Consider the following 16058-nt stretch of genomic DNA (forward strand, 5'->3'; position numbering starts at 1 on the left):
GAAAAAAGAAAAACAAAAAAAAGCTCAAGCAGTTCAAATGAACCCCAGCAAGCAAAAAGAAAAAGAGGGGAGAAGGCCACAACACCAGCTTACCTGGCCCGGTCAGAGCCACCACTGCTAGGAGGAGGAGTGGGGGAGGGAGAAGCAGACAGGTCGTAGGGCTGCTCAGGGAGGAGACACTGAGACACAGAGCCGAGCTCTGCAGGAGGAGCGGGGGGCTGGACGCTCAGAGGTGTGGATGCCGTCTTGCGCACTAAGGAAGAGCCCCTGCGTGACACCCAAGATGTGTCCATCACCCTGACTCCCATGCTGCAGGGAGATAAACACACGCTGCCAGTTCAGAGGAAAGGGTCTCCATTGCGCTCTGCGCTGGTTTGTTTAAAAGGGGCTGTGACAATGCAAAGAGAGGCCAACGTGATTGAGTTATAGCTTTTCTCTACCAGGGTCATGGCATGTGTGGCTTTTTGTTTCTGTTTTTGTTACAGAAGATGTTAGCAATGGTAGGCGAATCTTAAAAAACTTCAAATAACTTGCTAGTGCTTTCAAAGACCTGTGTAAGACTTTCACGTTTCCCTGATAACTGAGATAACACATTAACTGCATAGATGGCAACAGATTACCAACAGTTCTCAATAGATCTCAAATCATTACCATGGAAAGTGCTGAGGTTCAACAAGATCAGAAATCCCTTGGACTATACTGAAATATATCAGACGCCAGATTTTGCAAATCCCGGTTTTAGAAGCAGAAGGTGAAGAAACTCAAATCTTTATACAGTGCGTTTCCCCTTTTGCATTCCAGTGGTTAAGATTTTTCCCCTGTACAAAAAGGGTCTATTAAATTCAGCGAGACTGTCTCTGTTGTCTGAGCAGATGACCGGGACAGTGAGCTATGAAGAACGAGAGTGTATTGATTGTGACGGCTCTTTGCCTGCAGGTCCGTAGACCAACTGGATTTATTTCTAGTGGCTCAAACAAATGCTGGCTTCTGTTCTACAGTCTTAAACACAAAATAGATGCAGGGAAAGGTTATGTACGGTACCTTTGGATTTTCCTGATGCTGCGTTGGTAGGACAAAAACATCAGAATCAAGAGTGAAGATCAGGACGCTGAAGCAGGGTTTGCTTTTTTTTTTATAACAGCATCTAGATTATTGCTGGGAGCAGCCTGCAAACATTTAAAGAAAGGCTGGAACACAGTGCAGGGGGACGGGGAGGCGGGGACGAGGAGGGGATGAAATGCATTATGATCATGGATCCTGCTCGCAGGGGAGATGAAGGTAGAGAATGGTGCCACAGTGTGCGGTAAGCTCGGAGAAACTCAACTCGCTCGAGGTCAACACAGCTGAGAAAACTGTCAAGTAGTATTGGGTAAAGAGAGCAATGTGGAAGTGAGAGAGACAGACAGACAGACAGACAGATCACTTGGCCAAAAAGCAAAACAGGAACCCACCGGTGAAAGACTTCCTCCTCCTAGCACTGATCTGTTGGCTGGTTTCACAAACCGTGATTTGCACTAAACCTGAACATCCTGATGTTCCCTTGGGTAAGGCAGTCAGGCAGTCAAGGATTAGTGCTAGTCAGGGTCTTGTATTCAAGGTTTAAATTTTTTTTTGTTTGCTGTATTGGCAAAAACAAAACCAATACACTTTGATTCTAACATCCTTTACTGATAGTTATTAAAATGATTTATATGGACAGGCCAAAAACACAGCAAAACACAGTGCATGGACGAGATGAGGCACCAGTACAAAATATGAGTATGCTAAATCCTGCCTAGTTAGTTATTAGTTTATTTAGCAGACGCCTTTATCCAAGGCAACTAGGGTGTGTGAACTATGAATCAGCTGCAGAGCCACAATTACGTCTCACCCAAAAGACGCAGCACAAGGAGGTTAAGTGACTTGCTCAGAGTCACACAATAAGTCGGTGGCTGAGGGGGGATTTGAAACTGGGGACCTCCTGGTTACAAGCCCTTTTCTTTAACCACTGGACTACACAGCCGCCTAATTATCCTCTCTATATATTTGGTTCTCTACATTCCTACCTTACTTGATTCAAGTAACAGCCATTTAATGCTCTGTGCCAAATTTAAGTGCCCCAAGCATAGAACCAACCCCACTGTCCTTGTGATTTACAGAATGTTTAACAACATGTTTCAGTCTTTTCACAGCCCTCAGTTAGGATTCTCTCAAATACCCTGCTCTCAGTTCAGATAAACAGGGAATCACCCTCGAGGCATTTGGCAGCCGAGAACACAGGATACAAAACGTGCTGTATTTATTCCAATTAGGACCCCAGCACCAACACAGGAGTCACCACCAAACAACGCAGGTCACCAAGCTCTAGCATGTAGAACAGAATCTTTAAACAAACTAATGCAATTATTGCTGAAAACGCAAACCTTTCCTTTAGCCAGGACCAGCACTTATCAGGGTAACCTTCTCTATAGACGGTTTTTCATGAGCAAATGCAAAACCTTCTCTCTACAGTGGCAGCGTTCTATTGAACCGGTCTGCTTGTCTGCTGTCTCTGTAAGGCAGGCTGCAGGTTGTTAGTAGATGACCTGGAGCCAGCGTGATGGTGGTGGAGGGAAGAGAAGGGGAGGAAGTTAAACACAGCTCTCTCAGTGAAGGGTTGAAGCAGCGGCTGACTCCCTACCCATCCTTCTTGTAGAACTCCAGCATCATGTTGTCCGTGGCAACGCTGAGGGGTCGTCGGGTCTGGTCGTGCAGCTTGCGGTCCGAGTGGTCCAGATCCGGGGAGGGCATGGAGCTGTAGTTGGCGTTGTGGTTCGTGTGAAGAGGGCTGCCATAGTTTCCAGTTACGTTGAATTCGATCTCTGTACCGGGAACATTGCGATTCATCAACGTGTGCACGCACACACAGCAAGCTACACAAAAGTGTACAAGTTATGTCTGAAATGTTTCCAGTTGAGTTTCACTGTGTTCTTCCTCAATCAACCAGGCAATCAAATATATATTTAATCTCAATTTGTTTTTAAAAGCAATAATGTTAAAAAAAACAACTGCATTTTTGTTTAGCTGAACACACACACACACACACACACACACACACACACACACACATACTAAACACATACTGTACAGCAGGGTTGGGGTAAATTCTTTTTCTTTCAGTTTCACTTCCATTTCCTTTTTAAAATCAATTCTCAATTCCAATTAAAAGTCATCTGGCGTTGGAACTGATTAAAAGGGTTGATTTTAAAAAGGAATTGAAAATGGAATTGGAATTGAACAAAAGGAACTGACCCCCACTGTGCTGTCCACCCCTGTGTGTCGTGCTCAAATGAAAAGAAAGCTCTCTATCAATAAGCTCTTCCTCCACTACCTCCAGGGAAGAACCAATCAGCATGCTGGATGATGGGCTCGATGATGCCGACAATCTGAAGGGAGACGGTGGTCATCATCTCCGTGATGTTCCTGAAACAGACCAGTCACATTTCAGGAGAGGGCGTTTGATCACAATAAAATGAATCATGGGATCTGTCTGTCAGAAATGTATAACATTTAGAACATAAGAACATAAGAAAGTTTACAAAACGAGAGGAGGCCATTCGGCCCATCTTGCTCGTTTGGTTGTTAGTAGCTGCTTGATCCCAGAATCTCATCAAGCAGCTTCTTGAAGGATCCCAGGGTGTTGGCTTCAACAACATTACTGGCGAATTGGTTCCAGACCCTCCTATATTCTGTTCTGAATGTCCCTTTATCTAATCTCCATTTGTGACCCCTGGTCCTTGTTTCTTTTTTCAGGTCGAAAAAGTCCCCTGGGTTGACATTGTCAATACCATTAAGAATTTTGAATGCTTGAATCAGATCACCGCGTAGTATTCTTTGTTCAAGACAAATACTGATAAAGCAAAGGGGCTGTGGCAGTGGTGTGGGAATGGGGGGGGGGGGGGGGGGGGGGGGAATTACTCTGATGCACTTAATCAGTAGAGCATGAAGCACTAAAAATGCCATTTAAGTACGTTAGTGCATTAAGATATCAGTTAAGTTGCATTAATTGCATTAATACAATGGAAACTATACCCTGCACTAGCGCAATAATTCCTAAAAAACAATCAAAACTGAAAAGTAATAATCAATTCAATCAACAATCATTATACTATAATAAACACATAGTCCTCATTTTTATCTCCTTGAAGAATAAATTGGAATTTTTCTGACAATTTTTTTTGGCTGACTACGCTGTACAAGTGAAATTGCGTTCCCTTGCTTGGCTACATTGTAAATACTGTTCTAATAGGAACCGCATACCCCTCAGTGTTGGTCCAGAGCAGGTTGGGACCCAGCACTATTGCAATATTCCCTGGCGTCATCTTATTGGAATCCTGGTATTCCGTTAACTTGGCCAAAAATTTGATTAAGTATCTGTAAAAAAAAAAAGGAGAATACAGGAATCAAAAGACAAACTGGAAAGAGCACTAAATAAAAGACTAAAACTATTCCCAATAGGCCTTACAAAGACTTTTCAATAATTCTGCCAATTGAGACTAATTAGAAAGTATAATTGTTCATGGATTTTTTAAGACACATAGCTGTGTGTGTCTGTGTTTGTGTTGGATGCGCAGAGGCTGTTTCCCAGCAGGTGCTGAGTTTGCTCCCTTCATGAGTTTTCAGAATTGGACTGTAATACTGACAGCACCTTATCTAGCCAGCAGGTGGCACTATAGAGACTGTGACAGTGCGTTATTAAGGGCACTGACTGCAAACACTGCCACAGGACAGAGACATCACATAGTAACTCCAGCCTATTAAACTGCTGTTAATAAACTGCATCTTTTATTATCTCATTTGCAACCTTGGATGGTGTAAGAGGAAGAGCTATTTTGCAGGAATGTCAAGTCACAGGAAGCATGTGGATAGGGAAACAGACACTGAGTACAGTACATTCGCTCTGCAGGGCTTTCCCTGTGCAAACTGTCATTTTAAATGTACCTGAGATTGTTGGCATTTGCCTTGGGAAGCTGCTCGCAAGCATTCAGCAGGGCCTGTAATCTTTTATCTTGATCCTGAATGCTGGAAATGCAAAGCAAGTGCACAGTTCAGAATGGAAACACAGGGATCCGTTAGGAAAAACAGGAAGAGCCTCCAGCACTACAAAACCAGTCATGCCTGAGTAAAGCTCCCCGTCACTCCTTCTGCCTCTGCATTATGCTAAGCTGGTGTTAATAACACTTCCACAGTCCTGACGGTCTCAATGATGTGCTTCAATCAGGGTTTAAGTTCAGATTATCGACATTTTATAACAGCTTGCCAGTTTACCCATGAATGATCACCAAATACATCAACGTTTAAAAAAACCCTCAATAAATAAAAGATAGGATGACAAACAGCTGACGTTTAACAAAATAATAATTAAAAAAAGCAGTGTAGCAAATTATTATACCGCGTCCGTCTCGAAAAGAAATCGGCCACGGTGATCATGCCACCCTACCCTTCCAGACGACGGAGTTGTCAAGCGCCAGTCACACTGACTGACAGGCCTGAATGACTGGATGACAGTTTACCAGGAGGGCAGGGCGACAAGAAGGGCAGTATCCTGGACAACATGACATTTACACATGATAACCCAGAATGCCTTAAAGATCTCGAAACACATTTTAACTGAATTAGTATTTAGATGGTCAGCATGCCAAACCTTTCTTTCTACTGATGAAATACTGCAATGTTCCAGGAGGGGGCCCCAGTGAGATCCGAATAGTGTAAAAAACAGCATTACATTAAATATAGGTTGATAGATGATCTATTACACAGGTGGATAGATTGTTAGATAGACAAATATAGATAGATAGATAGATAGATAGATAGATAGATAGATAGATAGATAGATAGATAGATAGACAGATATAGATAGTTAGATAGATAGATAGATAGAGATAGATAGAGACAGATTGATAGATAATGTATGAATTCACACTGATCTAAAAGCTACTATAATCCAACTACTTCCATTTTCAGTGCATGCAACACTGAATAAGCGCTCTGATAAATAGGTTCATCCACTTTGATTTCCAATATCTGCCACACGATGACAGCCTCTCTATCCATCTGCCTCCACTTTGCTACCTCTTGCCCTTACTTGGAAGCTTGAATCCACTCGTCATAGAGTTCAAAGGTCATCAGCGGTTCAGGCAGCTCACGCAGGTAGGATTTCAGAGCTCCTGACAGAGAGGAAACAGGAAGTGGTTCAGCAGCAAAGGGCTCTATCTCAATGAATCTGAATACTGACACCCTTTAACGTTATATTAATCAGCCTGTAAATACAATAAGAAAAAAGAGGTCTGCACTGCTGGCAGTTTTAAAGCATTTTAAATCATAAAAAAAAATGGCAGGCTTGTTTTTCATTAGGTGCCACGAATTTCACTTTTTTTTTTTTCACATTTAATCTATAGCATGATCAAAAAGCCACACACCAGTATGGCGTTAGTCAAGCAATTTAAAAATGCATCTTTATTCATTTTCATATCAGATACTGCTGCATGTCTCAGTAACGTGGTTTTTAAAAATCATTCCCCCCTGGCCGGTACTACAGCGATCTGACAGGAAGTGTTATTATCAAGTCCTATTATGCCAAGATAATTATTATTATTTTTTTCTTTTTCTTCTGCTTGCCAATGAGTCCACTGAGACTGAGTCATGGTTTATATTACAGTCAAGCTTTCTTGGCTCAGCCAAGAGAATGGAAATTCATGTTGACCTGTATTGTAGATCCTGTTATTTAGGCATCTGTTTTTTTTTCCGCTGTTCTAGACAGACTACGGAATCAATTAAGGATTAAAAATGATAGGTAGCTGCGTAGCGCTTCTTCCCCTGTTTTGGGAAACTCCTTTTGCAGCAAACTAGTCAATGATTTACTGGCTGATATTCTGCATGAAAGAATACCAGGTAGGGTCTGCTTATGTTAGAGTGTCTTATTCTCTTGAGCAGCTTTTGATCAAACTATGTGTTAACATTACATAGCTAACACACATTGCAATCAGGCTAGTATCTGCCACCATACATGGCATTATCCATGGGTTTCCTGACAGAATGTTTTATTATTATTATTATTATTATTATTATTATTATTATTATTATTATTAGTTTGATGCATAGGAGTAAATAAAAAAAAACGAAAGCTTAATCTCAGTCAGTTTTTACTAAAATAATAATAATAATTTTCAGATGTGCAAACACATATGGGACTTGCTTCAAACTCTTTAAGGCATAGCTGTGGATAAACATCACAGATATATTAATTGAGGGGTCTGCCCCTGGTGCTGTTCATCGCACCTGCGATGGCGTGTGGATCTGCAGAGTACTCCTGCACATCAAGCACCCCACAGTCCAGGGAGGCTTTCAGCTTCTTCAGCTTGGAGGCAGAGGGAGCCACCCTGAACAGCCCCTGCAAAACAAGCAAAGCAGACACTGGCTTAAACACGCACAGGATTCGAAAGACTTACAGGAAACAGGACGAGCGATTTTAAATTGAATTAACAGTCCGATTAGCTTGCAGTTACAGCTCTGCACTGCAAACCCCTCTGCAGAATGAGTCAGGTGTCCATAAACTGTAAGGTAATAGTTAAAGGCAACTAAGTAGACAAACGCTGTGGCTAGTGCCTTCATCAGGCACTAGCAGGTGGTTAGGACTAATATAAGTGGCAGATCTGATGTGCTGAGTGGCAAACTGGTAGCAATAGTATGACAATGTAAAGATCCAAGGCAGGTTCATGCAGGGAGAGCACTGGACCCGGGCTCTCACCTCCTCCTGCATGCCACACTCCAGCAGCATGGTCACACAGGCCTCAATGGGGAATGCGATCTCCCTGCCACTGATTGCAAGGTGCTCCTCCAGTGCTTTACCATAGGACGGCTTCTCGATCCAGGCTTCTGTGACAGAGCACAAGACAACAGCACAGTGTGACACACCAGAAATATTCAGCACTGTAAGCGGGGCTCGGCCAAACAAAGTAAGGTGACCAGGGGCCAGGAGGCTGGCAGGAGTTTTGTAAGCTCTGGCACAAGAGTAACTTCATTGTTGCAACTGACATCTGTGAGGAAGTCTTTATCATGAAGCTGTGGTATAAAAACACACATTGGTAATGGAGTTAATCTTGTATACAGGTATTATAAAAGCACACACTGCTAATGTGTCAAAGAACCTTAAATCAACATATGGTACTTCGCACAAGGTACAAATGAGAAATAAAAGAACAGCATTTATGTAGTCATTATTGGCAATTCTACAATCTACCCGCGAAAAGCTCCTGATGTGCAGCTGTGTGATTATAAAATCCAAAGTGAATACAAATCTTCTTGTATACTCACCCTGATGTGCTTTAATCTGAGGCAAAATGCCCTGTAAAAGTGCCAGTGACTTCCTGTGGTAATCCGCCTGTACTTCTATCAACTGAGGGGAGAGAACAGTGGAGAGTTAGGGTTTGATATCGTGTCAGACAAACTGTTTTAAAGACGTCTTCATGAAAGGGCAACCTCTGCCTCAGACGTGACTGGTTCCTACAGTCTTATACCCTTTGAAATATTTTACAATGGGTAAATAATATAAAACAGAACAGTAATAATCTACGTCTACACATTAATTTATGATATCAACTGATGGATAGAAAGCCACAGCGACAGGCACATACTTACTGTCTGAAAGTAGCTTGCATAGTCTATTTCTTTGGCCACAAAATTGTACATGTCAGCTGACAGCTGATCCTGTTTGTTTAAAAACAAAAAGAAAATGAAATAAGAGCCCTGTGAAGACTAACTCTGCAGTTACACTGAAACAGACCTAAAAACGTTCCTGCCTCGAAGTGCTGGCTGAAAAACAGCCATGACAGTTAGTGTAGCTCATGTGTTGACACAAGACCTGAGATGACCCAACTAACTAACAGGAGGCAACTTCTCTCAGAAAGAACTGGCCGACAATCTGTTTGGTAATGTTTTGTAAGAAATGTTAAAATGAACCTTTTACTTTCTCAGTCTTCTTATGGTATGTCGTTTCATATAGAAGAATTATCTTGCTCTGTGTAACTAGATACACAATGAAATCATCTTCTGAAGGACAACACAGCATTGCTCCACCTGTGCTTATTTTATTGTATTAGAGAACTGTCCCTTAATGTTCCCCCGGGATAATGGGGCACCACAGTCCTGCTGTCAAAATCACATATTTACCATACTGATTGATGCTACCTGGTTCTAAACAAACATTGAACGAAGGCTAGATCTGGTATCTGTATCAAATACCACTGAATACATTCAAATTTGTACTAGGACATAAGTGTTTATTTATGTGTATGCAATATAAACAATGCCAATGACAAGAATCCTGTAATTTTCTGTAAATGAATGTTAACTGCATACATCCCCACTCTCATAGAAGGAGCAATGCCTGTTTTAACAGGAACATCATTCATTTGTCAGCAATTGTTGTTGCATGTTAAAAAGTAACACAGTATTTAGTTACATACTGTACTGCTATCCTTTATAGACAGAAACTGATTATTTCTCTTCACTAGACGTAGCAAAGCAATAGACTGTGTACATCTTTTACCAATCCACCTATGAAAATGAATATAGTAAACGTATTTCTCTGGATTTGGTAGTTATTGGATACAAACGTTATTTGCTGTGGTAGTTGTGAGCTTCTTGCCAGGCCGTCGCTGGAAATGAGAATGTGTTCTCAATGGACTCGTCTGGATAAATAAACCTTTTGATGGATTGATTTGTTTCGAATGTGGCAGCAAGGCTGACTCTCAGACATGGTGGTTGAATCGTTCTCTGCTGTGTGTGTGCATGTCAAATAGGTACGTGTGAACGCTACAGCACCCTGCAAATGTCCACCCGGTTTGCTGCCTCCTCCATTTCTTCCCTGAGGGCATCAGCTTTGGCACCCGACGGCTGCAGGTTACTGGCCATGCCCGAGGACTTTGAAGACTGCTGCCACCTGACAGGACACAAGAAGAGGTGTGAGGAGCGAGGTGTGACACATACTGAACTGTATACTTACTTACTGGCAGTAATACCTGAAATGGGGATCACATTTGGAGCTGTGAAAGTACTGAGCACAATGAGCTAATACCTGCATTCTCTCAGTTGAATAGCAAAATTATTTTTGTCCAAAACCGGGACATTTTACTACTTCTTTTTTTCAAAATGGATTGTACTTAAAAGGTAAATTATCAATGCAGTATATGCATACAATCTATCTATCTATCTATCTATCTATCTATCTATCTATCTATCTATCTATCTATCTATCTCTACCATTCTTTATTACAATGCATCAGTTATTTACACAGTCCTGGGACACGGGGTTAAGTGGAGCTGTTGATTTTGCTGATGCAACATGACAGCAGATGACAGCAATGATGAATGTGTGGAGGAAGCAGCAGGCCTCTGTAGGTGGTCGGTGAAGATGGAATCCTATGCTCTACTGTTAAAACCATTCGGTTTATTGGCACATATATGAATGTACTGCTAGGATTGTCTTGCCATAACTGTATTGTCAGCATATATTTTAATAGAGACAAAACCTAGAAAATAAAGAAGCATTCTTTTTCTTATAGAGAAAGTGGCAGAGGGGATAATTGTGCTGGATTTAGTCATTTGTGTTTATGAAAAGGTTACATGGTTGTTTATTTTTATTTTTTTTACTTAAGTGCATAGTGGGAGATTTTAGAAATGACAGTTTTACAGGTCATCTGCATTGATATTTTGAAGATTTAAATAAATAAATAAATAAATAAATAACGGTGGCTCTTAGCATCGCTGACCAAACCCTCACCACATATCCTAGCTTTATTTATATCTATTTATGAGTCACTAGTACTCAGTTGATCTGCTTCTGAAGTAATGTGTGTTTTTACAACATTCAGATAAAAAGTGATAATGGAGTGCAATGGACAGAGGAATGAGCAAAATTATTTCCAGAAAAAAACCCACCACCACCACGACCACCACCACCACCACCAACACCAACAACACCACCACCAACAACAACAACACCAACACCAACAACACCAACAGTCTGTGAGGCCTTGCAATGAAAAAGCCTGCACACTGGGCCTGGATGCAGATTCTTCATTCATCGTTTCACTCTTTCTCAAAACCTATATATAACACGATAGCGAGGCAAAGCCGGAAGATAATATTCTTCTGTTACAAAGACAGCTTTTCAATTATAAAAACAGAGTAAATAGTATTTTTCTTTTGTTGTGAAGCAGGAATTAGCTACCAGCTGATGCCTCACCTCTCTAACCCTGCCTGAGTTTCAATAGGATCCCAGCTGGGAGCCACTGACAGAATTAGCACAGAAATCTTCCTAACAGCCCTGGGGAGAGGGGAGTGAGTCACTGAGAACTGTGGCAACGCTGTACACCTCTGAGTTATCTGACATTAGCAGGGCGTAAAACAAGTTACATTCCTAATCATGCCTTCAATGAGACCTGAGCTGCAGACTGTATATGTTTGAGAATGGGTTTTCAGTCTGGGGACACAGAAGTACAGTCACAACAAGAATGTGATTAATTTAGCATTTCCATGGGTCTGTCTATCTCGCACAAATATCAACCATTCTGTACTTTAAAGACATATCTATCTATCTATCTATCTATCTATCTATCTATCTATCTATCTAACTATGGGGTTCAGCTGATAGGATCTGTCAGGTTAAAATCTGGGTAGGATCTGTCAGGTTTAACCCTAATTTAAAAATCTATCTACTGGGGAGGGTTAGAAATTGTGCTAACACTAAAATAAAAATCTCTATCTCTACTTATTACTATTTGACGATTATCATTGACAAGGCTATTACAATAACATTTTCAAGACCACATTACTAGTTTCATGTGTTATTAAGTAATTCTAAGATCTCTCATAAAGTCTGAGTAAAGTCTTCTGCTTCACACAAGACATGTTTCCTGGATCAGAGAGCATCAGGTGCTCAGATTGCAAGGCTCCTTTGCCCACTTGGGATTGAAAAGCTCTTCTAACACAATGCACACCTCCCCCCCCCCCCACACACACACACACTCACACTGACACACACACTGAGACTGAGACACACACAGGACACCATGCTGCTCCCAACAGTGCAATGTTGTTTACAGCTTAATCCCTTTGCAAATAGAAAGTACATGCAGCACAATATCAAGAGCTCCACACAATAACAGGTTTATACCGTGTCCTTGCAGAGTCCATATCCAGAACTAGTTTAGCTAAATGTTTTCTCTGTTTCTGGATGTTGGGAATATCCACCTGGGAAAGAAATAAAACAACAACATCACGCCAAAGGAAAAAGGTTTTAATTGTTGCTGTAATAATAATAATAATAATAATAATAATTATAATAATAATAATAATGCAGGTACACTATGTTACCTCTGCTAATATGAATAGTGGTTCTATCACATCTCTTTCTATCTGCAGTTCAAACAGAATGAGTTCCTGGGCCAGTCTGTCTTCTGTCTCTCCGCACATATTTAGCATTTTCCTGCAAGAAATAAACGAATCACTCTCAATACTGGGTGAAAAAGAATGTCCCTTACCCAAGTTTCTTCATAATTGGGTAAGCGGCTTTCAGGATATGCTGTATGTACAAATGTGATGTACACAAAAACAGACAGACAGCCCCTTATAAGCTTCAGATACTCTCAATAGCCTTCTTTAAAGCAAGTGGAGGGACAGAAATCATGAAAATGCCTTTTGAAGCTTTACATTAATTGTGGTTCCTTTCATAGTATTGCCAACTATGAAAGGAACCACATCGCTTGCTCTTTGTATCACACAGTGTTGTCCTGCCCTGAGCCGCTGTAAACAAATGCAAGATCTAGGCTTTGTCTTGTTGCTCTTGGCTTTGGCTTCGTCCCTGTGAATAACTAACATTATCAACAAGGTTAGAACAACATACAAAATCTCTAAACAGAATGTCTTTGTGGATAGGAGCTTCTGTTGCCAGTAACACAGAATCTCAAACAGTGAAAGTGTATAAACAGCAGTGGTGTGCTGTAGTGTGTTTCTGATTTCATTAGAACCAACAGGTTCATCATCAGGATAGCCCCTCAGAGAGAATGAATCAAAGTTTACAATCCTCATGTTGGCTGAACACAGGACAGGCCCCTTTGTTAAAGACCTAATCAGGTGTGTTTCTACTAGGTGTAAAGATTAGATGTTTGTTTGTTACCCCAGAAGAGATTCGTCCCCGAGGACAGCAGCTCCCTCCACTAAGCACTGCGCCAGGGTCATCAGAGGGAGCTTTTTCTGGGAAGAGAACAACAGAAAACCGCTCTTGTTACTACCTGATCAAAACCTGTTCAAAACACAGCAATATGTTCATGTAGGGCTACCATATGACTCCATGTACACTGGGACAGTGCGAGACAGTATAGACTTTTCAACTCATACCCCAATGCATTCTGGTAAGTGTAGTCCTGCTGTGAAAGGTACCTGAGACAGGTAAAAACGTATCATTGGGGTGTGAGTTGAAAAGCTGTCCCAAACTGTCCTGGTGTACATGGAATCGTATAGTGACCCTACGTTCATGGGATATAGATACAAAGAAAATGCTACAAGGACCTTTAAGAACGTTTATTGAATTGTAGTTTCTGTACAATTAAATAAACCACATTGATTCAATCCCACGAGTGCTACACCACTACACAAATGAAAAGGAATGCATCCACCCAACCGTCTAGTTAGTCAGGAATGCTTTGGCATTCGGTACAGTATCATGAGTAATGATGTCTATCTATAGACGTCTCTATAGGTAAGGTTTTAGTTAATCCATCAGCAAGTCAGGTAAAAATAAACCCTTGTTAAGAAGGAATCCGCACCGAGGGAGAGCGCACTGATCTCTTGTCTACGTCCGCACCCTGCTGGCCCTGCAGACATGCTGTTAGTTTCTTGTGGGTGCTGTGAGTCACTTGTTTTACCAGCTCCAGACGTTTCTCCACCTGCAAGCAAATAGGTACAAAAAAAAGTTAATTAGAATCCACAGTGATCCACAGTGAAGCACACGACAGATCGGTCCCAACTGAGGAGAAGTGCTTGGAAAGTCTTTTCTTTCAGTATCAAATGAATTATTGGTATATTTTATGCATCACCTTTTTACGGTTTAGTGTGGACCGCACACATGGAAACAGCAGTTTTATCAAAATATTTAATATCGCCTTTAAAATTAACACAGACCGAGAGAAAGATGATTTAATTTAATAAAGTGTTAATGTTTACCTGTAATAGGTCTTCACTTAATACTTCTGTTTTTTCTGCCCTAAATGTAAAAACAGTGAACAGTTACCAGGATGCAGAAGATAACGAGAAATGTACCAATTGTAACTAAAGGCAGCCTCAAAATATCCTAGGAAAGGAAAAGGACATTTTATACATGGTATCCCACATAATCTTATGTGGGATACCATGGCGTTGTTCTGGTCATATTCTCCAACAGTTTTTACCCATCATAATTTAAGACATAATTATTCTTCAATTTACTACCAGCGATACTGACAGCTTAGGAAAATGGGTGTTAAACAATCTTCTATCTCTCTCTCTGATCGTAAATAAAACAAGCTTGTGGAGGTCTATTCTAAGTGTCCCCCAGTGGTGATCCTCCTGTGACGAGCCTTGCTGAAGCTGAAGGTATCACACTTTGACAGTTACTTCATTCTGCTAATCCTGGTGATTGCTTACAGCTGAGTGCCCTTATGAACTCTGTCCTTGAATGGAGGAGCTCTGCTTCACTGCAGCACTGGGGCAGTGATTAAACATCCTAATCGTACCATAACAAAGTACAAACAATAATCTCTGTATAAAGCGCCAGCAAAACGGTGTTAAAAAAATAAGTAGCGGCACAATTTTTTGAGTTTCTCAAGCAAGCAGCTGGAGGCAATCTCATACTGCCAAGGTCTGAATGCAGGGGGTGACTGCGGTTGAGTACGAGGGAGGTTACACAAATATAATGGGTACAGCTTCTTAATTGCAAAAGCAGGACAAACTTTCTCTAATAGCTAATGAAATAATTCCATAAGCACAAAATGTCATACTCTTCCATTCACTATTTAGGTCTCACGTGATTTGAGCACATTTGAGCCCAGTAGATGCAAATGCATTTATATCTGATACCATATTCATTCTGTTTGAATCCAGCTGTAACCCCCTGCGATTCTCAAGATCCGAGCTGTATCCACGCTACTTTATTTATAAGGGCACTGCGGAGAGAGGTTACAACCTTCACAAGTCATGCACGCACTGCCTTGTCAGCGACTTGCTTCAGGTCTGAGCGGAGATTGATACTGCGGCATCCATTTCATTCAGCTAGAAAGACTGCCAAGTAGGCCACCCTTCGTTTCTCTTTTAATTCTTCTTTTCTCTCTCTCTCTCTCTCTCCCTTTTTTATTCTGAGTGCCAGTGTACTTTGCTGGTATAGTATTTCTCAAGGGGTCTAGCGGTGTGGAGCTCTTTCTCTTTCACTGTGTGGACACAGTGCTGATAAAATGCCAAGTCAGGGAGATAAATGTAAAAGTTACCGACCTAGATAAGCAAATTTAATATCACTGTTAATAAGGGCACTCAGCTGTAAGTTCAGAAATCCCCAAACCCTTTTCATCCAGCTTTTAAACACACAGTATTTAAATGCTGCTTTTTTATTGTTATTCATTAAACTGTTGGAGCTTTAGATTACATGGCATGGATAGCCATGTAATTACTTTGTAATAACTGACATTACCTCATGACTAGGGGTCTACTTGAATCACGGTAAATTTATGTATTTTTCACGGGTAGGTTGCAGAATAAAATTAGGATTTCGCTGACATTTCGCGGACCTGTTAAAACATTAAATAAACCTAAGTAGACAGTATTTCAGATCACTATAAACACCATGTCTACATATAACAATATAATCACAAAACCAGAGAAAAACATAGATAAATATACATGCTAATAACTATACTGAGACTATACTAGAAATTTTGTAATAGCTTCGCCAAACCAGGGTTTTTACCTAAAAACAACATCTGGATCATTGGATCAGACTGCTTCATTCTTAA

General features: G+C 41.0%; 1 protein-coding gene across 10 annotated transcripts in view; it reads right to left on the reverse strand.

The window, feature by feature from the left end:
- LOC117424507 (rho GTPase-activating protein 44-like) overlaps nt 1-16058 on the reverse strand; it is a 53023-nt gene that overhangs the window by 10512 nt on the left and 26453 nt on the right. For 7 of the 10 annotated variants that reach the window (XM_034040889.3, XM_058992346.1, XM_034040885.3 and 4 more), the window contains exons 2-18: nt 14242-14281; nt 13845-13964; nt 13196-13272; nt 12394-12505; nt 12194-12270; nt 9841-9958; nt 8656-8724; nt 8332-8413; nt 7766-7893; nt 7297-7408; nt 6104-6185; nt 4960-5040; nt 4279-4392; nt 3350-3441; nt 2660-2840; nt 1042-1059; nt 94-309 (exon numbers count right to left, since the gene is read on the reverse strand). In XM_034040889.3, the coding sequence (XP_033896780.3) occupies nt 94-309; nt 1042-1059; nt 2660-2840; nt 3350-3441; nt 4279-4392; nt 4960-5040; nt 6104-6185; nt 7297-7408; nt 7766-7893; nt 8332-8413; nt 8656-8724; nt 9841-9958; nt 12194-12270; nt 12394-12505; nt 13196-13272; nt 13845-13964; nt 14242-14281 (1719 nt within the window). The remainder of the gene's footprint in view (nt 1-93; nt 310-1041; nt 1060-2659; nt 2841-3349; nt 3442-4278; nt 4393-4959; nt 5041-6103; nt 6186-7296; nt 7409-7765; nt 7894-8331; nt 8414-8655; nt 8725-9840; nt 9959-12193; nt 12271-12393; nt 12506-13195; nt 13273-13844; nt 13965-14241; nt 14282-16058) is intronic. The other 3 variants (XM_058992348.1, XM_034040887.3, XM_034040891.3) reach the window with 2 other exon arrangements.

The sequence above is a fragment of the Acipenser ruthenus genome, chromosome 19 (assembly GCF_902713425.1).
Source record: "Acipenser ruthenus chromosome 19, fAciRut3.2 maternal haplotype, whole genome shotgun sequence".
Lineage (NCBI taxonomy): Eukaryota > Metazoa > Chordata > Actinopteri > Acipenseriformes > Acipenseridae > Acipenser > Acipenser ruthenus.